At 42.3% G+C, this 27202-nt stretch overlaps 1 protein-coding gene across 1 annotated transcript in view; it reads right to left on the bottom strand.

The window, feature by feature from the left end:
- LOC145406698 (potassium voltage-gated channel subfamily KQT member 1-like) overlaps positions 1–27202 on the bottom strand; it is a 553790-nt gene that overhangs the window by 479331 nt on the left and 47257 nt on the right. The window contains exon 2 of the mRNA XM_080277799.1: positions 13888–13978. Coding sequence (XP_080133925.1) covers positions 13888–13978 — 91 coding nt within the window. The remainder of the gene's footprint in view (positions 1–13887; positions 13979–27202) is intronic.

Here is a 27202-nt window from a genome sequence, read left to right as displayed (position 1 = left end):
AAGTAATGAACGATGATATTACGAAACAAGTGGTGGACCTTTGCCTCCGGCGCCTTGGCCTTCAGTGTTGGGAGCCATGATACATCCACAGTAATGCCGGATGGCTCCCAAGGCGCTATATATTTTGACACCAACTTGTCACAGTCACTGAGATCCACACCAAGCTCCTGAGTCAGTAAGTGGAGGCGAACGGCAAGTGGCCAACGCACCCCCCGCATAAGATGGTGGTGTTGATGCAGGGGGGGGTACAGGCCACATTGACGATATTACTTTTTCATAATGTCCACTCACCATAAGACAGAGCCAGATGGTCTCAGCGAATACGGAGGGGAGGCACATTCGCCTCGACTTCCATTTGAGCTACACGTGTACACCGGACAGCTCAAAGACACATTCGCAAACATTTATTCTGTTATACATCCAAGCTCCTCAACGTGGCATCAGATGCCGAGCCATACACCTGTGTGCCATAGTCTAGCTTCGATCTTATAAGGGACTTATACACTATTAATAAAGATTTTCTGTCAGTTCCTCATATAGTACCTGCTAGGTACTTGTGAACATTTACTGGTTTATCGCAACGAGCAAGCAAATTATTAACTTGAATTTTAAAGTTCAAACGACGATCAAAATGTAGGCCCAAAAACTTTACAGAATTTTGAAAAAGTACCACCTGATTATCCAAAGTTAAACACAAATTAGGTACGTTACGAGTCGTAAAAACTACAGCAGCACACTTAGGGATGGAAAACTTAAATCCCAACTGCAAGGCCCATTGGTGGACAGAGTCAAGGGCTGCTTGAATCCACTCAGCCGAAAATTGTGCATTATGGGAAGAGTGCCATATTGCACAATCGTCAGCATAGAGCGAGTATTTAAGATTCCTCGGGATGGGAGCTGATGGCAGAATATCATTGATCATAATGCTAAACAAAGTGGGACTAAGCACACTTCCCTGCGGCACCCCGTTTTCCTAGATAAATATATCCGATGTTATGTTATGGGACAGTTTGACAGAGAAAGTCCTATCCTTTAAGAAATTTGAAATAAAAATAGGCAAATTTCCTCTTAAACCATAATCATAGAGCTTCATTAGTATACCGTGTCGCCATGTCATGTCACAGGCTTTACGGATGTCCAAGAACACCCCTATCACGAATTCTTTATTGGCAAATGCCTCTGCAATACAATGCTCCAAATTTATTAAATGATCTAGTGAACTTCTGTATTTACGGAAGCCACATTGTTGATCATTTAACAAATTCTTCCACTCTAAAACAAAAAGAAGCTTATTATTAACCACACGTTCCATGACCTCACATAGACAAGAAGTCAACATAATAGGACGAAATGAAGTGGGATTCATAAGACGACCTGCCTCTTTGGGTATCGGTATGACTTGCGCAAAGTGCCATGACTTTGGGAATGTTCGAGACTCCTAAATCTCATTATACAGTGCTAACATCTTAATCAGGTTGTCCTGATTAAGATGCTGGATCATACCGTACGTGATGGTGTCTGGTCTAGGGCTGGTGTCTTTACAGGATTTAAGGGCAAGAAGCAGTTCATCTAGCATAAACTCTTGGTTGTACGGGGAGTCTACATCTTCTGTGGCAAAGTCAATTATTTGTAGCTCAACCGTGCATTTATGGTATTGAAAATGCGGGTCGTAATTGGTTGAGCTACTTACGTGAGAAAAACTCCTGGTGAGGATGGTAGCAACGTCCACAGGCTCATCATAGATGTTATTATTAACCTGTAGGGTGGTCACAGGGATGTATGGGCCTTTATTATTTATTATTTTAATAGTGGACCAGACTTTACTGAGTAGGGTCGATTGATTCGCTGTGGACACAAAGGACCACCAGGAGTCACGTTTGACCCTTCTTATTATTCTCCTTGCCTCAGCCCGTGCCTGTTTGTATGCAATAAAATTTTCCTCGGCTGACTATCAAAAATTCTGTATCTCCTATTGCATTTCCTTAATGCTTGTCAACAATCCGGCATCCGCCAATGTGCTCTATGCTTCACATGAACTGTAAAAGTCTTGGGAATAGCAGCTTCAGCTGCGTGTAATGTGGATATGGTTAAATTTCCGACCTTAACATCTATGGTCTCCCCAGATATATCTAAATTGGCGATCCTTGAGAAGGATCTCCAATCTGCTCTCTTATAGTCAAATTTTGGAGATGGGGGTCCGAAACGATGTCGCGTGTATGAGAAAGACAGATGGGTAAATGATCACTTCCCAAGGAGTCGTCATATGGGTCCCACGAGAAATCTTGATGTATACCAGGGGAGGCCAAAGATAAGTCAATGGCCAAAAAGTTACCAGTACGATCATCTACACGAGTTGCTCTACTATTGTTCAGAAGACAGAGGTTGGACTGTAGTATTAGGTCGGCTACTTTCTCCCCACAACCATCGATCCTCAAGCTACCCCATTGATAGTGATGGGCGTTAAAGTCGCCCAACACTAATTTATTCCCATGAAGATGTTCAAATAGTGAATTTAAAGTATCACTATCAATGAGGCCATGTGGAGGACAGTACAGAGAGCAAATAGACAGACACGTGTTATTAAATTTTACTCTCCACGCGACAGCTTCCAGAGTAGAATTTAGAATCACTTCCATATGTGGGTGTGATTTGTGTGTGTATATGGTGACTCCGTGACCTTCATATCTTCTATATGAGTGGCAGTGTTTGAAGTGTGGAGGATCAGGATGATCCTCCAGGTGCATCTCCTGTAAACAAACAATGTCTGGTCTGTGTAATGAAAGCAAGATTGCTATATTTTTTAACTCATTCCCAATACCTCTACAACTCCACTATAATATACCGAAAGCGACGGTTTAAGATTTACGAGGCTGGCCAGTGCTCTTAGTTTTTTTATGCCTCCCGCGACCAGGCAAGTTGCTACCAGGGGACCTTTCCCGGTTCTTGCATTTGTTTATCAATGACAAGGTTCCCAGAGTCCCCCAAAGAAGAGCTAACTCTTCTCTCCCTCGCTGGACCAGGAGCAGGAAGGACATGAGGACTTGGCTCTGAAAGGGTGGTGAAGTTATTTTTAACAGTCTTGTCAGGCTTCAGTTTAGGCTTGACTGACTGAGAAGCAGCAGCAGCCTGTGAGTATGAAGAAGCTTTTGGAAGGTCAGTTAGAGAGTTGGATTGTACAGGAGGCTGAGAGGTGGAGGTGGAGGTAGAGTGAGCGGCCTGATTAACAAGCACAAGATCAGTCTGCGTCTCCACAATGCACATCACAGGACGGGACATCACCACCAAAGCATAGGACCTATTCGGTATGGGAATTGCATGCAGCTCCACTTTTTTCCTTGCTTCGAAGTAAGAGATGCCTTCAGTCGCCTTCACTGCACAGACCTCTTTCTCCTCCTTCCACTTTGGACAGTCCCTAGAGGAGATGGAGTGAGCACCCTTGCAGTGAAAGCAGCTGACAGTCTCTGATGTGCAATGTTCAGCATCATGACCACAGTCTGATTGGAAAGCCCAACAAGTCTTTTCAAGATGCCCATATAGCTGGCATTTGGAGCAGCGAAGGGGATTGGGAATATATGGACAGACATTGACAATTTCGTATCCCACTCAGACATGACTGGGAAGAGACACTTTTCCAAAAGTCAAGACGATCAAAGCTGTCTTCATCCTTATGCCGTCCGTGAAACGAGCGATGAAACGGGCATCTATTACATCCTGCTGCTTAAGTTCCTTTATGATCTTGTCCTCTTCCATTACCATGAGATCCCTGCAAGTGATGACACCTTTGTAGGAATTCATGGATTGTGGGATCCTTGGCTCAACGTTATACTCATGGAATTTAAGCAGTTTAAGCAAGTCCTTAACCTGGGCAAAATTCACAGTTTTGATAAGGAGATCTCCACTAGTAAGTTTTTTTTTTTACAAATTCTACCTCACCAGCACATCCATCAATTACTTTATTTATTATGAAAGGATTAAGGCTAGCCAGGGGAGTAGAATCGAGGGCATGTAGGGTCACGAATGTAGAGTTATTTACGGGGATGTCAAGTGGGACGCGGGTCTGGGGCCGTTCAGTCTGGGGGCGGTCTGTCTGTAAATCAGTTGGGGTTCGGTCAGGGCCGCCTCCCCCCCTGAAGGGGAAGGAGGCAGTAAGGGCGTCTGCCATAGTAACCACCTCCCCCTAACGGGGGAAGTGGGAAGGAGAAAAGACGAGCAAGGGACAAACAACTGGGGACCACACACCTAAGGCTGAAATTGCCCTCTCAAACCACTCCAGGGAGGCCCAACCGTGTTAATTCACGCCCCAGAGCGATCAGTGGGGGGGACCCTCCGTGGGCAATAAGCAAAGGTAACCTCAGTGTACAGGAACAGACACCTACTGTTTCTAGCTAATAGGGAGGGGAGGAAAGTGAGAAACTAGCTATCTTAGAGTCACCAGAAGGGTGAAAAAAAAAAAAAAAAAAAAAACTTGCCAATAAGGCAGCCCTACAAAGCTAGAGGAGAGAGCAGGTGAAATACACGTCCACACTCTCCGCGACCATGCATAAAAGTCCAAAGTAGGTCTTTTTTTTTTTCTGGCCTATTGACCATTGGGGCCAAAGCCCCTGGTCATTAACCTGTCACATCCCGACCACTTTCGCACCTCCGACACCCCCCAGTCCCGACCATTTTTGAAAAAAAAAAATTTTTGGCTACAACCTCCGCTTTTGGTGAGAAACATCGAAAATTCATAGAGAAATTGCTCACCTGAGGTTTAAAATACTCAATACAGGTAGGAGTACCTCCTTACCTTACAGGGTTTTCTATCAGGCTGACTGCAAAGAAAATGAGTTCTATGGGAGGATAACTATTCCACACCACTCCTAAACAGTATTTATTTATTTATTTGGTACGAAATCATATGTAGTATGAGAGTATATTAGTTTTCAAACAGTAATATAGGCATTATAAGCATTGTTTCACTCACTAACTCATCACCATTCCTGACCTTCTTTTGCCACATTACCTGATCATCATTTTTGACTGTTTCTTCCTCTAATGCTATGTAAACTTTGTCCTCCACATTGTCATTGATTGGGGAATCACACTGGCCCTGAATGTCTTTATTGGCCAGGTCACTGGTAAAAGGTGAATTGCCGAGACAATGGTGTGCGGGGGGGGGGGAGGTTATGCAATGTAAGGCATTGTCCCTGCTTGGCATCTTGTAAAGGAATAGAAGAAGGTGTCCCATGTATACGTACGAAAAATCATGCATGAAAATTGAAAATTGTGCAAATTAGGGACCTTGCAATTGCAAAATGTACCAGTACGTCGATGGGACTGGCAAATGCAAAATATTGTAATGTACCCATACATAGATGGGACGTCTCGGGTTAAGGCCGTATATATATATATATATATATATATATATATATATATACACACATACGTACACACACACACACACTTCCATGCACATATACAGACACTTTCATGCACACATACACATATATATATATATATATATATATATATATATTAATTTTTTTTTATTTATTTATTTTTTTGTATTTTATTTTTTTTTAAATTTTTCTTTTCTTTTTTTATTTTTTATACTTTATATTATAAAGAAAAACCTAATCTAAAGACCCTAAAACTAATCATCTAACAGACAAATCGCTAACCAATACTGAATCCTTCAGAGACAAATAGTTAGACCTACACTAATGGTAAAAATACCTCAACTAACAGTACACCATCGACTGCAGATATGTAATGCCTGTCTACATTACATACCTGCACTCATCACCTGGTGACTGTCAGTCGAGGCACAACCTAATATAGGGGACATCAACATACGAAAGGGAACCAGACGAGTCAAGAACATTTCCATATACGTCAGCTGTCGGCCCTAATTAGAATAACTTAAGCAAGATGATATAATGTTTTTACATAATATGTACAAAAAGTGAAGAACCTCACCCAACAGACCACCATCGACTGCAAGTGCCCAATACCTTTCTATATTGCACACTAGCACTCATCAACTGGTGACTGTCAGTCAAGGAACGGGGTTTCATGTAGAGGACATCTATATTAGAAATAGATCAGTGGGAGGAGGAACTGTTTCAAATATGGCAATTGTCAGCCCTAATTAATAGTACAATATATACATATTTACAGTCGATAAAAACAAAAACCGTATAGTAAAAAAGTCACATCACTCTGATCAGTCCGGTCTCTCTCAAGAAAGCCATCAATTTATCAGTCATAACAATGTCCCTCATCTCCCAGGATGGTGGAAAGGGTGAAGGGGACGTCTGCTGCACCACAGTAATTTCTAAGTGAATCACGTTCATGAATAAATCGCAGACAGCGCAAGATGATATGGCTGATAGATAACACCGCATCACAGATGTCACAGTGTGGTGGGAATCGTCTTTCCATATAAGGTTTCATGTGAGTTAATATGGTGGCTTTAAGGTGTAGACGAGCCAACACTTTTTCTTCTAGGCGACTGGGATGGTTGGCAGAGTCCCAATCGCCCAGGTACGGCTTACACGTTCGAAAATTTAGTCTGGTCCACTGACCTTGCCACAAAAGATTTACTGATTTCTTTCAGAGAGAGAGACTCGACCGTAGATCACGAGGAACGTCCCAAGTCTCCCCGAGCTCTACAGTCGACTTTGCAAGTAAGTCAACCTGCTCATTGCCGTAGATACAGCAATGACCAGGCACCCAGATCAGCATGAATGACTTGTTTCATGAATGCAACTTATTAACGGTGCGGCCCTGGATCTCATGAGAGTCCGTATTACAAGATGCAATTGCCTGAAGGGCTGATTTTGAATCTGAAAATATGACAAATGAGTCATGCCTAGAATTGAGAGCATAGTCTATGGCTTTGTCAATAGCAAAAAGTTCGGAGCTAAGCATAGATGTATGAGTCGGCAACCAATATCTGAGAGCACATTCAGTCGACCATACACTTGCACTCACCCATTAACTCAACTTGGAACCGTTGATGTACAATTGGTGGGATCACAAGTGATGCATGATGATATTATGAAACAAGTGGTGGACCTCTGCCTCTGGCGCCTTGGCCTTTGGTGCTGGGAGCCATGATACGTCAACAGTAAAGCCGGTTGGCTCCCAAGGCGCAATATTTTTTTACACCAACTTGTCACAGTCACTGAGGTCCACACCAAGCTCCTGAGTCAGTAAGTGGAGGTGAACGGCAAGTGGCCGATGCACCCCCCACAGAAGGTGGTGGTATTGACGCAGGGGGGTACAGGCCACATTGCCGATATTGCTTTTCCTTGCTGTTCATATGCCGTATGATAGGGCCAGGTGGTCACGGCGAATACGGAGAGGAGGCACTTTCATTTCCACTTCCATACGAGCTACACGGGTAAACCAGATGGCTCCAAGACACATTCGCAAACATTTTTCTGCAACACATCCAATCCTTTCAGCGTGGCATCGAATGCCGACCCATACACCTGTGCGCCATAGTCTAGCTTTGAACAAATAATGGACTTATACACCATTAATAAAGATTTTCTGTCGGCACCCCATGTAGTACCCGCTAGGTACTTGAGGACAATTAAAGGTTTATCACAACGAGCAAGCAAATTATAATCATGAATTTTGATGTTCAAACGATGATCAAAATGTATTCCCAAAAACTTTACAGAATTTTGAAAAGGTACTGCCTGATAATCCAAAGTTAAACACAAATTAGGTACATTACGAGTCGTAAAAACTACAGCGGCACACTTAGGGACGGAAAACTTAAATCACAACTGCAAGGCCCATTGGTGGACGGAATCAAGGGCTGCTTGAATCCGCCAAGGCGAAAATTGTGCATTATGGGAAGAGTGCCATATTGCACAATCGTCTGCATAGAGCGAGTATTTAAGATTCCTCGGGACTGGAGCTGGTGACAGAATATCATTGATCATAATACTAAATAAAGTGGGACTAAGCATGCTTCCCTGTGGCACCCTATTTTCCTGGATAAATAGATCCGATGTTATGTTACGGGGCAATTTGACAGAAAGTCCTGTCCCTTAAGAAATTTGAAATAAAAATAGTCAAATTTCCCCTTAAACTATAAGCATAGAGCTTCCTTTGTATACCGTGTCGCCAAGTCATGTCATAGGCTTTATGGATGTCCAAGAACACCCCTATCATGAATTCTTTATTCGGAAAAAACCTCTGCAATACAATGCTCCAAATTCATTAAATGATCTATTAAACTTCTATATTTACAGAAGTCACATTGTTGATCATTTAACAATTCTTCAACTCTGAAACAAAAAGAAGCCTATGATTAACCATACGTTCCATGACCTTACACAGACAAGAAGTCAACACAATAGGACGAAATGAAGTGGGATTCATAAGACGATCAGCCTCTTTGGGTATCAGTATGACGTGCGCAAAGTGCCATGAGTTTGGGAACATTCGAGACACCCAAATCTCATTGTACAATGCTAACATCTTAATCAGGCTGTCCTGATTAAGATGCTGGATCAAACTGTACATGATGGTGTCTGGTCCAGGACTGGTGTCTCTACAGGATTTAAGGGCAAGGAGCAGTTCATCTAGCGTAAACTCTTGGTTGTACAGAGAGTCTACGTCTTCTGTGGGAAAGTCTATGATCTGTAGCTCAGCTGTGCGTTTATGATGTCTAAAACGCGGATCATAATTGGCTGAGCTACTTACATGAGAAAAACTCCTGGCGAGGATGTTAGCAATGTCCACGGGCTCGTCATAGATAGTATTGTTCACCTGCAGGTTGGTGACAGGGAAGTATGGGCCTTTATTATTTAATATTATTGTGGTGGACCAGACTTTACTTAATGGTACTGTACGAGTCACCGTGGACACAAAGGACAGACAGGAGTCACGTTTAGCCCTTCTTATTATTCTCCTTACCTCAGCCCGTGCTTGTTTGTATGCAATGAAGTTTTCCTCTGTAGGCTGACTATCAAAAATCCTGTATCTCCTATTGCGTTTCTTTAATGCTTGTCGGCAATCCGGCGTCCACCACTGTGCTCTATGCTTCACATGAACTGTAGAAGTCTTGGGAATAGCAGCCTCAGCTGTGTGTAATATGGATTTGATTATATTTTCGACCTTAACATCTATGGTCTCCCCAGATATATCTAAACTGGCGATCCTTGAGAAGGATCCCCAATCTGCTATCTTATAGTTAATTTTTGAAGGTGGAGGGTCTGAAACGATGTCGCGTGTATGAGAAAGACAGATGGGTAAATGATCACTTCCCAAGGGGTCGTCATAAGGGTCCCATGAGAAATCTTGATGTATGCCAGGGGAGGCCAAAGATAAGTCAATGACCGAAAAGTTACCAGTACGATCATCTACACAAGTCGCTCTACCATCGTTCAGAAGACAGAGGTTGGACTGTAGTATTAGGTCGGTTACTTGCTCCCCACGACCATCAATCCTCAAGCTACCCCATTGATAGTGATGGGCGTTAAAGTCACCCAACACTAACTTATTTCCAGGCAAATGTTCAAATAGTGAATTTAAAGCATCACTATCAAGTGAGCATGGAAGTGAAAAAGTTACTACATGACAGTATTGTGATACCAACTCTAACGTATGGAAGTGAAGCTTGGACATTGTTGGAAGGACACAAGTCAAGAGTGAGAGCAGTGGAGATGAGTTATTTAAGAGGAGCCTGTGGAGTCATGTGGAGAGACAGGCTGATGAATGAGGATATAAAGAAGCGTTGTGGTGTGGATGTGGATGTGATAGGAAGCGTTATGAGGAACACACTGAGGTGGTTTGGCCATGTGGAGAGGATGGAGGGTGAAAGACTGACGAAGAGAGTGTATGTGAGTGAGGTGGAGGGGGGAAGAGGGAGGGGGAGGCCGAGGATGAGATGGAGGGATGGGGTGGAGAGGTATATGAGAGAGGGGGGTGTGAGTTGGGAGCAGGGCAGTGAAATGGCGGGGGACAGGGCGACTTGGAGGCGATTTGTTTGTGGCCACCCCAAACGGGATTGAGGCGTCTGGCAATAGATAGATAGATAGACTATCAATGAGGCCATGTGGAGGACAGTACAGAGAGCAAATAGACAGATACATGTTATTAAATTTTACTCTGCACACGGCAGCTTCCAGAGTAGAATTTAGAAACACTTCCGTTTGTGGGTGTGATTTGTGTGTGTGTATGGCAACTCCGTGACCTTCATATCTTCTATATGAGTGTTAGTGTTTAAATTGTGGAGGATCAGGATGATCCTCCAGGCGCATCTCCTGTAAACAAACAACGTCTAGCCTGTGTATTGACAGCAAGATTGCTATATTTTGTTACTTATTCACAACACCCCTACAATTCCACTGTAATAGAGTGAATGCGGTGGTTTAAGATTTACGAGGGTGGCCAGTATGCTTAGTTTTTTTATGTCCCCCATGACCAGGGGAGTGGCTACTGGGGGACCTTTCCCCGTACTTGTTCATGGAGACCTCCATATTTTCATCAATGACAAGGCTCCCAGACTCCACCGAGGAAGAGCTATTCTTTCTCTCTCTCTCGCTGGACCAGGAGCGGGAAGGACATGAGGACATGCCAGCTTGGTGAGTGTGGTCAAGTTAATTTTATCAGACTTGTTGGACTTTGGTTTTGGCCGCACCGACTGCGAAGGAGCAGCGGCAGCCTGAGAGTAGGAGGTAGCTATGGGGATATCTGTAAGAGAGTTGGAGCGTACAGGAGAGGTAGTGCGTGGGGCATGGGGAGCGAATGTAAGGTCAGTCTGTGTCTCCACGGTGCACATCACGGGACGGGACACAACCGCCGATGCATAGGAGATATTAGGCTTGGGAGTGGCATGCAAATCCATCAACTTCTTCCTAGCATCGTAGAAGGAAATTCCCTCCGTCATTTTCACTGTGCAGACTTCCTTCTCCTCCTTCCACTTGGGATAAGCCCTCAAGGAAGTGGAGTAAGCATCCTTGCAGTGAAAGCAGCACTCAGTCTTGGATGTACAGATGTCAGCAGCATGACCTACAGCCGCGCACTTGCCACACACGAAGTTGGAAGCCTGACAAGTCTTTTTGTGGTGTCCATAGAGCTGACATATTCCACAACAAAGGGGATTGGGAATGTAAGGTCTGACATTGATAAAATCATATCCTACTTTGACATTAGTAGGGAGAGATACTTTTCCAAATGTCAAGATTACTGTGGCTGTCTTCCTTCTTATGCCTTCCTGGAATCGAGTGATTAAATGGGCATCAATGACATCTTCCTGAGCAAGTTCCTGTATGATCTCTTCCTCACTCATCACCATGAGAGCCCTGCAAGTGATAACACCCTTGCAGGAATTCATGGATGTTGGGATCTTGGCCTCGACATCATGGCAGTGAAATTTGTGCAGCTTCAGCAAGTCTTTAACCTGAGAGGAGTTGAGAGTCTTTACTAAGGGGTCTCCATTTCCAAGTTCTTTTTACTTGTTCCACCTCTCCTGCACAGTGGTCAATCACCTTCTTGATAAGGAAGGGATTGAGACTGGACAGGGGAGTGGAACCTAGAGTACGAAGTGTCACGTAGGTCGCATTTGCAACAGGAACGTCAAGTGGGGATCGAGTCTGGCGTCCATCAGTCTGGGGGCGGTCAGTCACAGTGGGACTGTTGTCGTCAGGACTACCTCCCCCTCTGAAGGGGGGGGGGGAGGCAGTAGGGGCGTCCGCCATAGTTACCACTTCCCCCTCGCGGGGGAAGTGGGAAAAAAGAGAAAAATGAGCAAGGGACAAAGTACCTGGGAAAGACCCACCTAGTCTGAGATTACCTTCTCAAACCACTCTCGGGAGGACGCGCCTGTGTGTAACTCACACCCCAGAGCGATCAGTGGGGGGTACACTCCAGAGGTGAGTAAGCAAAGGCAATCTCAGTAAGTAGATATAGATACTTACTATATCTCTAATAGGCCTGGGAGGAAAATTAGTACTAGCTAACCTAACTTTTATTCTCTCTACTTACAAAACTAATGCCGGTGAGGCAGCCCTGAAAGCTAGAGGAGAGCCAGAAAAACACGTCCGTACTCCCCACGACCATGCATGAAAGTCCTCATCAGTAGGTCATGTGGCACCTAGGTTTATATATCTATGGTCAAATCAATCACTAACTCGATCAAACACTTGAACTTACTCTCGAATCTACTCATTTATTCAGTCACAATATCTTACTGTTTATGGAGCAACAAGAATGGCAACATTCCCAGTGGAATGCAAGCTGGTCTCTACACAGCCACAGTACACTGACATGTTTCTGTGCAAATTGCCTCTATGATTATCGAATACACAAAAACATTGGAACCCCAGATTTGCTTGCTTATATAGTTTGATGTTTGATCCAATAAATCCCTTTTGATTGCCTAAATACAAAAAATTATAAAGAGAGCCTAATGACGCAAGGAAGAGCTGTGCAAAATATGAAGAGAACTGGTGCGGAAATAAAGGAATGGTACCAAGTCGAAATGTGTTTGAAACAAGGAGAAACAGAGAAAATACAGTAGCTCTCCAGACTTTGGTGTGAAGACCTAATAAAAACTGCTGTGCCCCCCCTCCTCTCTCTCTCCCTCTCTCTCTCTCTCTCTCTCTCTCTCTCTCTCTCTCTCTTCATTTCTCTGTGAAAACCTAATAAAACTGCTGTGCAGCCCCCATCTCTCTCTCTCTCTCTCTCTCTCTCTCTCTCTCTCTCTCTCTCTCTCATTTCTATCTCCCATCTCTCTTTTTCATCTCTATCTCTCGTGTGTGTGTGTGTGTGTGTGTGTGTGTGTAGATCGGTGGGCAAGAGGGTGGGGAAGGTGACTGGTGGACTTGCGGGATGGGTGAAGTGGGTGGGATGGGCAGAATGGGCAGGATGGAGGGAGGGATGAATATGTGTGTGTGTGTGTGTGTGTGTGTGTGTGTGAGAGAGAGAGAGAGAGAGAGAGAGAGAGAGAGAGAGAGAGAGAGATAGGTGGCTGGACTTTTTTAGGTGGGTGGATGGATGTGTGACTTCCCGGAAAACAGGGCAGGAGATGGGCTTGTTAATAAAAGCCAAGTGCTGTGTCCCTCGTGCCATAAATTTCGTAGCACCTTTTCCTTGGGGATTTAATTGCATATTACGCCTTCACACCTCACTCCAATGACGTATTTCTTATTTCATTTATAATATATCCTTATTATTTCACTTAAATTGTGGAGATGTAGTGCACGAGTTGACGAAGGCTATATCTAACTCCCGCAGCTCGAAAAGTCTCCCAGGCTCAATAAAACTGTCTGGAGGCACAAAAAAGTCGGAGTGAAAGAGTTGAACTGTCTTATGTTATCAGTAAGTTTAATATCATCACAGTCTGTATCAGTAACAATATAAAATGATATTGAGGCGGAAAAGGTAAAATAAATCGCTAAGTAAAAGTTACTACGAAACCTCATAGGCCGATGCTAAACACGGCGATAGTTTGCCTAAGTAAGACACAGGCAGATATTAATGGTGATGGCATTAACTCTCAGGCTCCTATGACTCACCGCTGGCTGAATAAAATATACTATAGCTCTTACACGTTAACCTGACCCAGATTCTCGTCCCTTTGCAGCTTATTTCACGTAGCTTAGTGACAGAAAAAGATAACACTACGGCTCTACCTCCTTTCTGTAGCACTATTTCGTGACTAGCATCATAATTTGGTATTAATCTATTACTACAATTCAGCAATCAAGATGGAGAGATGGCAATTTTAGGCCAAGTTAGAGTAAAACGAATGTAGTATTACTGGGACAGAATGCCAGACTTTTTCATATGATGAGAGGGTTGTGTTGTAAAAAGTACAACAAATCGCTGAAGACGAGGTGCTACGAAATATCCTAAGTCAAGGAAATATTAGCAACTAACCATCCAAAATAGAGTCTCGTTGGCGAAGTCCTCATACTGGGTGATGGTGGACAGGACGCTGAAGATGAGGCAGATTAGCACCGCCATAAACCTGCGGACGAGAAACAATAGTTAGTGGGAGGGTAAAAAAAAAAAAAATGAAAAAAAAAAAAAAAAAAAAAAAGGACGCGGAGGAGTGGGTGGGATGGGTAAAAAGGAAAAGTTAGGTTGGTGGGATATAGGTAGCAGCTGTTGCTACTGTTGTGGCCATAGGCTCATCTGGACGTGAAACCAGTTCACTGCAAGAAACCAGTCACCTTAGCGTTGCCAGTTTCACTGGCTTAGTGCAATCCGTTTAGAAAAAAAAAAAAAAACTGAAATCCTGATTATATAACAGGTAGTCGGTCTCAGCATGTATCCTTCAGCATGCTTCTTTTACGTTATGTGCACCAATATCTATCTTTTGACGTGAAATCCAAAGAAAAATCACAGAACAGTACGAAAGTGCAGGACTTTTCGTATGTCAATTAGCTTTCTGCTTTGCAACGTGTAAAAAATGTCCGAAAATAATACAGATCATAAAGGGTTTCCTTAATATTGTTGAACACTACGTCATTTCACAAAACGTCGCTCAATCGGTCGCATGACCATTTTTGCATCTTTCCCTTACACTATATTTTTTCCATCACACTGTCAGTCTAGCAAAGGCCTTGATACTCCTTAACATAACGGACGTTTTCGTCCTTTTGCAGTCTCTTTCCTCCAGCTTAGCGTCAGACTAAGATAATACTACGGTTTTACATCATCTCCAAAGCACTTCTTGACTAGCACCATATTCAAGTATTCATTCCTTTTTACAGCTCACAGGTCAAGATGTAGAGATTGCAAATTTAGATCGATGTAAAGTAGACAAAGTACTGCATAGTATGTTCTGAGTTACCAGAATAAACATGTGTCTCTTACGGAAGTGGTGTCCGTTTCGTCGAAATATCTGCTTTTTAAAAATATGTCCATTTGCCTCAAGAATGGGACAAAGCATCCCCTGTACTTTGCGATACGTGAACGAAAAGTCTGTCGACTATTTAGGTGGCCAGGTTTGACAGAATGGTCACCAAAAAGCCCGATCTGACAATAAGATTATAATCTCATCCTTTGTGGCGACGGGAAAAGGAGGGGATTCACAAGATCAAACCCCACAATTTGGATAACTTACAACAAACCAACGCAATAGCTCACATTACTCAAGACTGCCCTCCAAGTGCAAAAATAGGGTCTTACAATCGGTGGGCAGCGGCTGGCCATCGTGGTCCTGTGGCCAAGTGACCATATCGGCTTGCATCATACTGGGAGAGTTATATCTCATCCACTTTAATACTCATTCCATTCATCACCCCGACACTCCGACTTCACCACTGTTCTGTTCCAGGAAATTTTTGTGTCTACGTGTCACATACATGTAAACTACCTCATTTTTGTTCCCTTCTTCAGAACGCTAGTGTGGGAGCTGCACTGTGTAAATGGTGAGAAATTCACGGCACCCTGGCTTATTACGGTTGGGACAAGGGTGTCACGTAGCTGGCCTAGTCGCACATCTGTCCAGCTGATTCTGGTGCCGGGCGGTCTAGCTATACCTGCTGCTGGCCCACCTTTTGCACCCACTTTAATATGCTACGTACAGTATACGCCACATAAAGGCGACACATAATAATAATAATGAGTAGTCATCATCATCATCATCATCATCATCATCATCATCATCATCACCATATTGCAGTATATGTGATATGTGATATGTCCAGCTTGGGAGCAAGTTGTCTGCTTGAATAGTCATACTCAGTGCTACCAAAAGCAGTTGTATTCATTTTAGGAGAGATCCCGTCCCCCGGCCCAACCCTTGCTGTAAAGATCTTAAATTGAGCAACTGTTAACCACGGGTGTGTATGAGACATTTCAACTTACTGCATATTTTGAAATGCATTAAAGAGTTTATGGCGTTGTCTGATCCAATGTCATCTACAGTGACACTAACATTACAACTGTGCTTTGAGTATATTAGTTCCAAGTGTATACCAAAAGAATCTCACGGCATATTCTTGGCGAGACAGATGCTTTAACCACGCCATGATCATAACCATCCTCATCATCAGCAGGCTGAGTGAGTCCACCTCGAAATAAAAGACTCTCCCATCTCCACTTTGAATTATTGGCTGTTGTTAGGCTTGCTAACCAGTCCGACCAAAACTGCTTTGATCCTCATCTTTACCTCTAATACAAGACGGTTTTATTCACCTCACGGTTGAGACTGCTAAATGCATCCTCAGACAAATTTCCATATACAGGTTTTGCGGCTGTATGAAAAATGATGTATATAAACAAACGTGTGGATTAACAAAAACCGGCTCGGGGTTGGGGGAGGCGGGGTTTAAAAATACATGTAAGAGGACGAGAGGCGTGGTGGAATGCAGGCAAACAGGAGAGGGTGGTTACCTTTATTTTCCAGGAAGGTCTGAGTTGGGTTAGGTTAGTATCTTTGGGTTTGTTTTAGGTTTGATTAAGTTATGTTTGGGTCTGGTTGGACTTTCCTGGGTTGGGTTGGATAAGGCTGAGTTGGGCTGGGCTGGGCTGAGCTGGGATGGGTTAGGTTGGGTTGAGTTGGGCTAGTTTAGTCTGTTTTGGTACGCTTAGGTTAGGTTAGTTCGATTAGGTTAGTCTGTTAGGATACGCCTAAGTTAGTTTTTTTCTCGGTTAGGTTGGTTAAATTAGGGCTTTCGATAATGAAGTAAGAGGGATCATACTTGGGAGAGAAAAGTTAATGCTCGTGGGGCGGAGGGCGGGGCCACTCCACGCTGCTTCACACAGTTTTTGCTGCCTTGCTGAAATTCGCCCAGCCTCGCCGTTCGGGGAACCAAGCGGAATATATAAAAAAAAAAAAAAAAAAAAAAAAAAAAGTCATGCTTTGATATTTTTTTTAATGCAAGCAGGCTGTGGTAGATCAGTAATTTAACAATTCTAGACGGATGACGTAATTTTTTTATTCTTATCTACAAAGGACTATTCAGTCTGGGAGATATTTTGACTTCAAGCGGCATATAATCTTCATTAATTCACTTCTCTATTAAAGTGTTCTTATTACTGAATTGAACAGTCTGGCACAAGCAAGTATTATAATACGTCACCTGACTGATGGGGTGTAATTCAAACTAGTCTGTAGCTTAAAAGATACGTAATTAATCTACGAAGTAAGGTAAAGACAAAGGACGAGGCATATGCATTGAGGTTCTTAGCCGTGGTGGTCATCTCCGAAACTCAGGATCTATGAACTCCTAGCGAGCTTTTCATCCACTGTCCTGGGATACAAGGCCGCTGCATCATCCACATTCTCAAAGCTATCCCCTTTAGGTGTTACCGTAGGTGTTTATTTAGCTTTACAACCCACAAAGGTTGGACGGACACCTTAGTCGAATGGCGCCAGGTGCCCGCACCAGGACGCAAACCCTGGTGCTATCGGAGCAGCAGCTTCGTAGCTAGCAATGGTACCCACTCCGATACCGCGTTTCTTCGTTAATTTATTTCAGGCTTCTTGCAAATTTCAAAACTATGCTAGCAAAACGAGCCAAAGAATACCAGGGAAATAAAAATACATGCAAATTATTCTTCCCCTCTTGTCGACAAGTGATGTTCTGATTTTTTTTTCTTTGTGCTTCTTGAACTCTCGATCAACAAACTTGAAATCAAGAACTGGAGTTATGGATTTTCTCTTCTGATCTCAAGCACTCGCTGCCTTGTGAAAAACACACACACACACACACACACACACACACACACACACACACACACACACACACACACACACACACACACACACATACTTCTTCGGCTAACGAAATTTTAAAGCAATTTCCGTGATCTGTGAAGAAGAAAAGAGGAATGTTTAGTCAAAATCCATTCTTTCTCTTCCTTCCCAGTCTCAACATACAGAATCAGATGACGTACTCTTGTTACTTCCAAAGGTGTTTCTTAAACTTCAGGAAAGTCTGTTCTTACTGAAAGGGCTAATGACGATTTATATCAATTTACGAAGGATCCGCAGTACTGAAGGGCTTATCTGGATTATTTTTATCCCTCCACATCGAAAAGTCTTCTCTCCGTCTATTAAAATCGTTTGGAAAGAGCATGAATCAAGTCTGGACTGGAATAAAGGGGTTAAGGTGACCACGGGAAACGCAAACTCCCACAGACTCATAACGCATATAACTTTACTAATTTCATACTGTCTATTTACGTTATATTTTCCTTCTGTTTGTATTATATTTTACTCTCATTTTGTCTCCTTCCCATCTATTTTCCTCCTGTTTTCTACCATTGGCGGATTTAGGGGGGGAGGGCATTGGGGCCATGGCCCCCCCCAGGAGGTATGTTGGCGCCCCTCTGTAATTCCTTCCGGTTGTTTGCTGCGCCTCTTGTTCCTTTCAACTCCTAGGACCATGGGCAAGAAGAAGCGTCGGGCACCTCAACCTTACCCAGACATATAGATGCCGCACACAAGAAATATCTTTTAATACCTGTGTTTGTGTGGGTGTGGAGATGGAGACGTTAGTGAACGTTTTCCTATAGAAAACGTTCACTGTATGTCTAGCCTAACCTTCCAAAAGTTACTCATAAAAATTAGATATACGTAATTAGTAGTGAAAATTTAAATAAGCTACTAGAGGGGGCCCCTTTCTTGCTTGCCCCCTCTCCCAGAATAGCTGTCTATGGCACCCCTCCCTTGCTTGCCCCCCTCCCCCCTGAATAGCCGTCCAGATCCGCCTATGTTTTCTACCTTCCACTCATTTTCTCTTACTTCCTCCCCATTTTCTTTCCTCCCACTTTTTTCCCCACTTCTTTTTCAATTTCTACTTCCCTCCCAGTTTCTTTCCTACTTTCTTTTCGCCTTCTCTCCTCTTCTCCGGTTTTCCCTCCTACTTTCTTCCATTTTTGTACTTCCCTCTCAAATTATACAACTCTCATTTTCTCTCCTTTCCTCCCAGTTTCTCTCCCATTTTCTACTTCACTCCAATTTTCTCCGCCTAACTCCTCCGTCCTCTCCAAATTTTAAGCCAAAGTTATAATAATATCGGCTGTGTATTAAATCATGGGGGAAAGAGGAGGTAGGATGCGGGGGGACTGGAGTTGGTGAAGGAACGGGGTGCTGGGAAAGGATAAGGAATGTGAGGTAGGCGGAGGGAGTTGGGGAGCAGAAAAGGATGATGAGTGGGGAGGGGTGAGGGGCGGAGCTGAAGCTGAGGGTGAGGGAGAGACTGGTGACTGGAAGGGTGAAAGGTGGAATGAGGGCCTGGGAGAAGAGAGGGATGAGAGGGGGGGGGTGGAAGAGGTGAGGATGAAATGAATGGGATGAAAGGTGGGGAGGGCGAATGGTGGAGGATGAGAGATGGGATGAGGGGTGGATTGGAGGACGAGTGGGGTTGAGGGTGAGGAATGGAATTGGAGTTGAGAAACGGGAGAGGGGTGAGGAAGATGGGAATGGTGACTGCGGAGTGGGGGTGAGGGGAAGAAAGGTATTGGATAAGGGGGTAGGGTTGGGGTGAAGGATGGGGGGGGGGAGGGTTGGAATTGGCCCCGCCGTCACTGGGAAGGAAACAATTAGCAAGAACTGAGAGACGGACAGAGAAGAGGCCAAGTTTGGTGAGTAATTGTTTGATGTTGTTACACTCTCTCTCTCTCTCTCTCTCTCCACCTGTAATATGTGAACATGTATATTTTTCTCACATCTCAGTCTGTCTGTCCGTCTACCAGTCTGTCTCTATCTGTCTGAATCTGTCTATCTGTCTGTCAGTCTGTCTGTTTGTCTGTCTGTCTGTCGCCACCTGTCAATATATGAAAATGAGTATGTATTTCGTTACTCTCTCTCTCTCTCTCTCTCTCTCTCTCTCCACCAGTCAGTATGTGAAAATGAACATTTTCTTCACTCCTCTGTGTCTGTCTGTCTCTCTTCACCTGCCATTATACGAAAACGAGTAATTATTTCGCTACTCTCTCTCTCTCGTCGCAACAACTTTTAATAGGGGAAGGAATAACTGTTTGTTGTCTCCAGTCGCTTTAACCCAGTGAGAGAGAGAGAGAGAGAGAGAGAGAGAGAGAGAGAGAGAGAGAGAGAGAGAATGATAATTTTACGCCTGGTTCAAGTAAACAGGGTATAATTAGTTTACTAAGATCTAAGTAATTTTAGGAAATTATTGAGTGAGAATAAAAGACCTACTGGCCGGGACTGTACATCATCATCATCATCATCATTATCATCCTTTTTCTTTCTCTTCCACCTCCCTCCGCACTACTGCTCCCTCGCGTTGATCGCTCCCTGCCGGCTTAGGACATATATCGTAACTTGGTCCAGATTTTCGTCCATATGCAGCTTGTTTCCCTAACTCCGGGACAGAAAAGACAATGCTTCACATCTTTTCTCTGGCACTTCTTCGTGACTAGCATCATATTCTTGTATTAGTCTCTTGTTCTAGCTCAGCATTTAACATGGAGAGTGGTAATTCTAGGCCAAGTTACAGTAAGAGGAGAATATGGAGTAGACTATAGCACCAGTCGAACAGGGAGGTACTCCCGGGGTGGATGGCAAGCTGGTGACAGGGAGAGTTGGAGCTCCCGTTTCACTAGCCCTCAGGACCTCTTCCTGACCATGTCCCTTTACTGAACATTTTTAGTGCTTTCATTAACACAGAGTAGGTCAGCATTCTCTCATAATAGCACTACCTTCTATTGTCTACAACACATTACATGCACATTAGACATCACATCTTCTATTTCCATCCCCTCTTAGCATTGCCGCTGCTTTAGTATCTGCAAATCTGGTGCTATCTCGGACTGCCACCACCGGCGGGGTAGGGCTGGCGGCATAGGGTCCTCTTGGTCGGTATCAAGCAACGGTGCCGACAGCGGCTCTTGCACACACTGTTCATGCTCGTGAGTGGAGAAGCGCAGGTTCTGTCTTTTATTTCACTAATATCCGTAGTCTTAGTACCAATCTGAATTCCGTTCACTTCTTCCTCCAATCAATATTCCCTCTAGCCCTGTTCCTCACAGAACCCCAAACCCTCCCTCTACTGAAACATATCCTTTTTTTTTTTTTTCCCTGGTTACCAGCTCCTCACAAACTTATATCAAATCTGAATTTACAGTTGACACGGTTTTGAATTTCACTTCAGTTAATTTTTATTATTCGCTATATAATCTACATTATCTAAATATTACCAAGTATATCTGCGTAGTCTATTCTCCCCTAATGCTTCTTCAGAGCCAAGCATATGTGACTCCATATCCATACAGTTGGCTAATCTTAACCTCACCCATACCACTGAAATTACCGTTTTGGGCGATTTTAATGTTCATAACGTAGAATGGTTATTGCATTCTGCCAGGAATGACGATACTGATCTAGAATGTGAGCTGTTTGTAGAATCGTTTAATTTCACGCAATCGGTAAAACAACCAACCAGAATACCAGATAATCCTGACCATAACGCCTATCTCATGGATCTGTTCCTAACAAATAATCCAGATCAATACAGGTCACCACTTGGATCCTCCGGCCACAATCTCATCAAAGCCTCGTTCGTCAGTTCCCCCAAACCTCCCCGGCCTGAACCTATCGGGGTGACCAGATGGTACTTTGATAGGGCAGACTGGGATGGTTTTAGAAGATATTCCATGGCAGTCTTTCTTCTCCAGTGACATCAGTTCTGCTCAGTCCCACATAATGACTTAGTGCAAGCTGGTATGGACTTGTTCATACCAAGTCAACATTTCACTAAGAGATCGGACTCCCCAAAATGGTTTGATAGCAGTTGTGCCAGAGCTACAAATCAAAAGTCATTTGCATATAACTCTTGCTTAAAATATAAAATACCTGAATTCCTCAGTCAATTAAAAATTGCTAGAAACCGCCCCCCCCAAAAAAAAAAAAATAATAATAATAATAATAATAATTGTCGCTAAATCAATTTTCCTTCACAATGAAGCATCCAAATTATTAAACAGTCCTAATGATAGAATATTCTGGTTTTCTCTCATTTCTTTCTTTAATATCTTTAACAAGCCATCATCCATTCCTCCACTAATATCTTCAGGTGGTAACATTACAAATGACCTACGTTGTAAAGCGAAAATCCTTTGTCAATACATTTGCCAGTAATTCTAAATTAAGAGGAAGTCAGCCAGAACGCCCCTGTACTAGAACCTGACTTTCCAAAAATTGCTCCACTTGAGATACACACTAGACATGCGAGATCCATTGACAATTAACCAACTAATAAAGCTCGAAGCCCAGATGGAATTCCTCCAATTGTTTTGAAAACGTGTTCCCCTGAACCTGCTCCTGTTCTAGCTAAATTGAGGACCTACCTAAAACAACGACGTATCGACCAGGCTCCTCAACTTCCCGTTTTCTGTGTCAGTGGAGTCCTCTACCATGCTGCTACAACCTCCAAAGTCGTATACGCCGTTATTTCACTCCAAATAGCTTGAAATGGAACAGGGTAGCAACCGCTAGAAGGCAAAAATGGGGTCATAGCGCCGTCAAACAACGGCGTTCGGTGTCGGGCAGCCACGCTAACCCACGTCTCGAGTTACCAATTTTACGCTTCATGCGCTAAATAGAGCGGGTCTTACTATGCATTTGCTACTTCATTCCTGGGTTGGTATTATGGTGATTTTTACCTATATTTTTTTCTTTTTTCGGCATGAGATAATATTTATTTCATCGAAATAGAAGAAAAAAATCACGATTCTAATCGTTTCTTCAATGCATATCTTGCTATGTGGGTGCTAGTTTGCTACCCCTGCACACAGCTGACCTGTTTATACTGCTTTGTTTTCAGCCACGTGTGTGCGTGCATTCCATGTTTATTGCAACTTCCTTGGATTTTACAGTGTTCAAGAAGGATACATACATACATACAAGCACTCATGAAAAGAATACAGGAAGTCATGCATACATAGAATCATACAACCATACATACTGTTCATACACATTTTGGGATATTAAGAGTTTAAGTTTGTATTGTTAAAGGAACATACAAAACATAAAAACACATAAAGACATACTGGTACATGCATACACACATACATAGTAATAGAAACATAATAGTTACAAACACACTATTTTCGGGAATAATTAATATTATTATTGTATACATAAAAATACATAGGTTACATACATACATGCATACATACACCTATACATTCATGCATACAGACATACAAACACATTGTATGCATACCAACATACATGCATACATACTGACTTACGTACAGAAATACAGACAGGCACACATTATGCATTCTGGGATTACTTCAACAATGTTATGTATGTATACAAGAAAACATACATACAGACATACATGCATACACTCAATCACACTAACATACAAACATAATACAGACAGGAACACACTTAACAAGGTATTTTTGGAGTTAATCACCATTTATTTTATGTATACATAAATATACATAAATACATACATGCATACATACAACTATGCAATCATACAAACAAACAAAAGAACATTTTTCACGTTTGAATTATTTTTAAACGTTATGTTTGTACTTACCTTATTTTAAGGTTTTATGATAGCCTAATAGTGTTGTTATGTTCCAAAGTATACCCCCTAGGTTTGTGCTGTATAAAAAAATACATGATCATATAAATTCATTCATTTTTCAATATTTTGTAGAGGGAGGACAGGGCTTTGTTTATTTTAAAATTCATGTTGATCGGACCTATTGTTCTTGAGTTACTGAAGAGTGTAGTATGGAAAACTTTAATTGCGATTTTCTCCATTTTTAAGTGGTGCTTACGTCGGTTCTTAGGGAGGTCCTCAATTATTCAGACTATGCATACGTACTTTACGTACTTCTTTATTCCTTGATTCTTGAGAAGAAACCAATATCTACCTAGTTCCGAAGAAAGGAAGTTCATCTGATCCCTCTGATTACAGACCAATAACTATCATGTCTTCTCTTGGTAAAGTATATGAGACTGTAATTAATAAGCACATACTTAAACATCTTGAATCCAACAATTTAATTAGTGATAGACAGTATGGTTTTCTCCACGAAAGATCCACTATTGATAAACTCAATCTCCTGACTCTTACTATGGTCCTTTCACCGCAAGAAGTCCGTTCAGGGGGTGGCAGAATTTGGAATTCCCCCGAGTGCGACGTTGCCAATTTGACCACCAATTATCGGATTATCACTACCTACCCCCATCACACCTGTTTTTTTTTCTCTCTCTCTCTCTCTCTCTCTCTCTCTCTCTCTATATATATATATATATATATATATATATATATATATATATATATATATATATATATATATATATATATTGTATATATATTATTTATTTCCAATTTTTTTTCCACACCACTTATGAGGTAAAAGTCTAGGCGCGTTTTATTTTTAAGAGGTTTCCCCTGTCGGCCTAATCCTCTCTCTGATCTTTAATCATAATTTTCTTCGTCATCAGAACTTTCTGTTATATTGACGAGAGAGAGAGAGAGAGAGAGAGAGAGAGAGAGAGAGAGAGAGGGAGAGAGAAACAGGTGGGATGGGGGTTGGTGATAATCCGATAATTGGTGGTCAAATTGGCAATTCTACGGCGTGGCAACATGGGAAAAAAGCCCTGCCACGTGTCATAGAATTCATTCAAATCGTTGTTATAATTCTAAAAAGTGATACTCAGTGTACTATATAGCTTCCTTTACTATATACAGAATATAAAAAACAATTTCAAATAGCACATAGATAGGAAATAAGAGAGAGAGAGGCATGTACTACGGTTGATTTGGCAGCATCGCTAGAGGTGATTCACCAGGTGGGCCCCACCCTGAACGGACTTCTTGCGGTGAAAGGACCATAACCATAAGTCAATAGAGCCCCCACAAACTTCTGTAAGTTGCCAGTGTTCGCCGGATCACTAAATTGCGTGAGGTTACTACCCACCCAGAGCTTGTATACCTTCCTTTAAAAAAATTTCTGTCGGGATTATTACTCATGCATAAAGCATTATACCAGTGTTATATTCATCATAGATATTTTACTGATGCTTTACATGAGATTTGCGCTGAAAAGCTCTCCATGGAGTGTACTAAAAAGCATGAAAGCTTATTGTGTGTTTTTTGCATTCAGCACATTTTTACCAAGTGTTATGAATCTCAGTTGTTGGAAAAATATATCATACAGTTCCCAAAGATCGTAATCTTTCATCTGGCAAATCCTGACATGATTCTATCCATTATACACTTAATAATAGTAAGAACTGTACGGCCGAAATCTTACGGGGCCGAGATCAGCCGACCCGAATTTTTAAAAGCATGATATTCCTCTTGCTTTGAGAAAACGTCTCAGTTCTGCTACAGTCTATTTTTCCAAATATATTTTACCTGGGCAGTGGACCATGAAACTATATTTTCCTGAATCATCGGGTAAATTCAAAAGGCGTGGGAGTTAGATGTGGTGTATACACACCATTAGCGCCGCCCTGGGCCCCTGGCGGCGGCCGCACAAACTACGCCACGCTACCGATAAGAAAGCGCCTCCATATGAGTTCAGTGGGTTCATAAGATCTTCGATTGTTTAAGTACCATATTTCCTTCATTTCTTGTGTAAGATACAATTTCTTTATGCCAGTTTACAATTTTTCCTTACAGATGTACATTCATCACCTAAAAAAATGACTGTGATCAATACTCAGGCAGTATAATAATCGCATGTAGACTGTTCCTAAACTGAGATAGACGCAACCTTCCATTTCTATTATATTTTGGTAAAGAAGCCATTTTTTCTCCAGTATTATATGTAGATAACTAAAAAAATATCTTAATTTCAGTAAAATAACACAAAAATTGTATTACAGAAGGTAATTCAAGTTGACCCCACTTTTGCATTTTACATTAAGTAGTTTGGCGAGTGGTGGCATCTTTTTCCAGTTTGTGGGGGCTCCTATTGACCAACATGGAGAAACTCATGCAGGAGCCCTTAATATTTCTAAATCTTTTGACACAGTGTGGCAATGTTCCCTGCTGTCCAAACTCCCTTGCCATGGCCTAACGTCTTTCGTTCCTCTGATTTCCTCATGTCTTAGCGACAGAATGATAAACGTTAAAGTAGATAATCGATATTCCAATTTCCACTCGATTAATGCTGGCGTGCCACAAGGATCAGTTCTGGATCCAACCCTATTCCTAATTCATATTGATCTCTTATCTGTCACCCATAATTCCACCCATTCATATCCAGATGACTCGACACTTCACAGTTCATTCACACTTTAACACCCATTCACAAAGTTCAATCTCTCTAACTCACAACTCAGTACAGCAATCTCCATAAATCAAGACTTATCTAAGATCACTGAATGGGGACAATATGATATTGTCTCATTTAATGCTAGTAAAACCAAATATATACAATTTACTAATATACAGATATTGTCTGATTCCTATATTACCTTCAATGGTACTAATATTCCTACTTCTAAAAGTATTGAACTTCTCGGTGTTTCACTTAATACTCTCAGCTGGACCTTTGATGTCAGCTCACTTGCTAAAACCGCTTCAAAGAAACTTGGGTTATTGTATGGAGTCCGCAACTTCTTCACTGACGAGCAGCTAGGTATGATTTGTACGTCATGTGTGGTCTCAGCTGGTATATTGCTCACCCTTGTGGAATGAATGTGGAGAGGTTGCACTAAAACAACTAGACAAAATTCGGAACAAGGTTGTTATAATTATTAATACCCCTACTACTACAAATGAACTACCTCACCTTCAAGTAAGAATGTTGCTTCCCTTGCATTATTTTATAGATACTTTCATGACAAATGATCAGTCGAAGTTGCATCCATTGTGCTACCTCTCCATGCCTTCCCCCGCACTACATGAGCATCTGGTGGCGCTCATGAATGGACTGTCACACTGCCATACTGCAGAATTTCTCCCACTCAGAATTCTTGTATTTCCCGAACTGCATCTCTTTGGAACCCGCATCCCTAAAATAGTTTACCCCAAACTTCAACCTACGGCTGTTCAAGTCCAACTGTTACAGATTTTTTATGAATGGAGGACGACAGTAATCTGGTGTATGGATTAGATTTTTTTATTCATTTGTTTTTCCTTCCTCTATTCTGTTCTTTAATAAAAAAGCATTGTCACTGCCCGCACACGAAACGAGATCCTACATGATGTTCTGTCAGGTAATCAAACAATATTAAATTCCTTGGTAGGTCACAATAAAATAAAAACGACATCACTGCCCCAACAGAACC

The sequence above is a fragment of the Coenobita brevimanus genome, chromosome 71 (genome assembly GCF_032717465.1).
Source record: "Coenobita brevimanus isolate Jiangsu-jjx chromosome 71, ASM3271746v2, whole genome shotgun sequence".
Lineage (NCBI taxonomy): Eukaryota > Metazoa > Arthropoda > Malacostraca > Decapoda > Coenobitidae > Coenobita > Coenobita brevimanus.
This window is presented reverse-complemented; position numbering and strand designations above follow the sequence as displayed.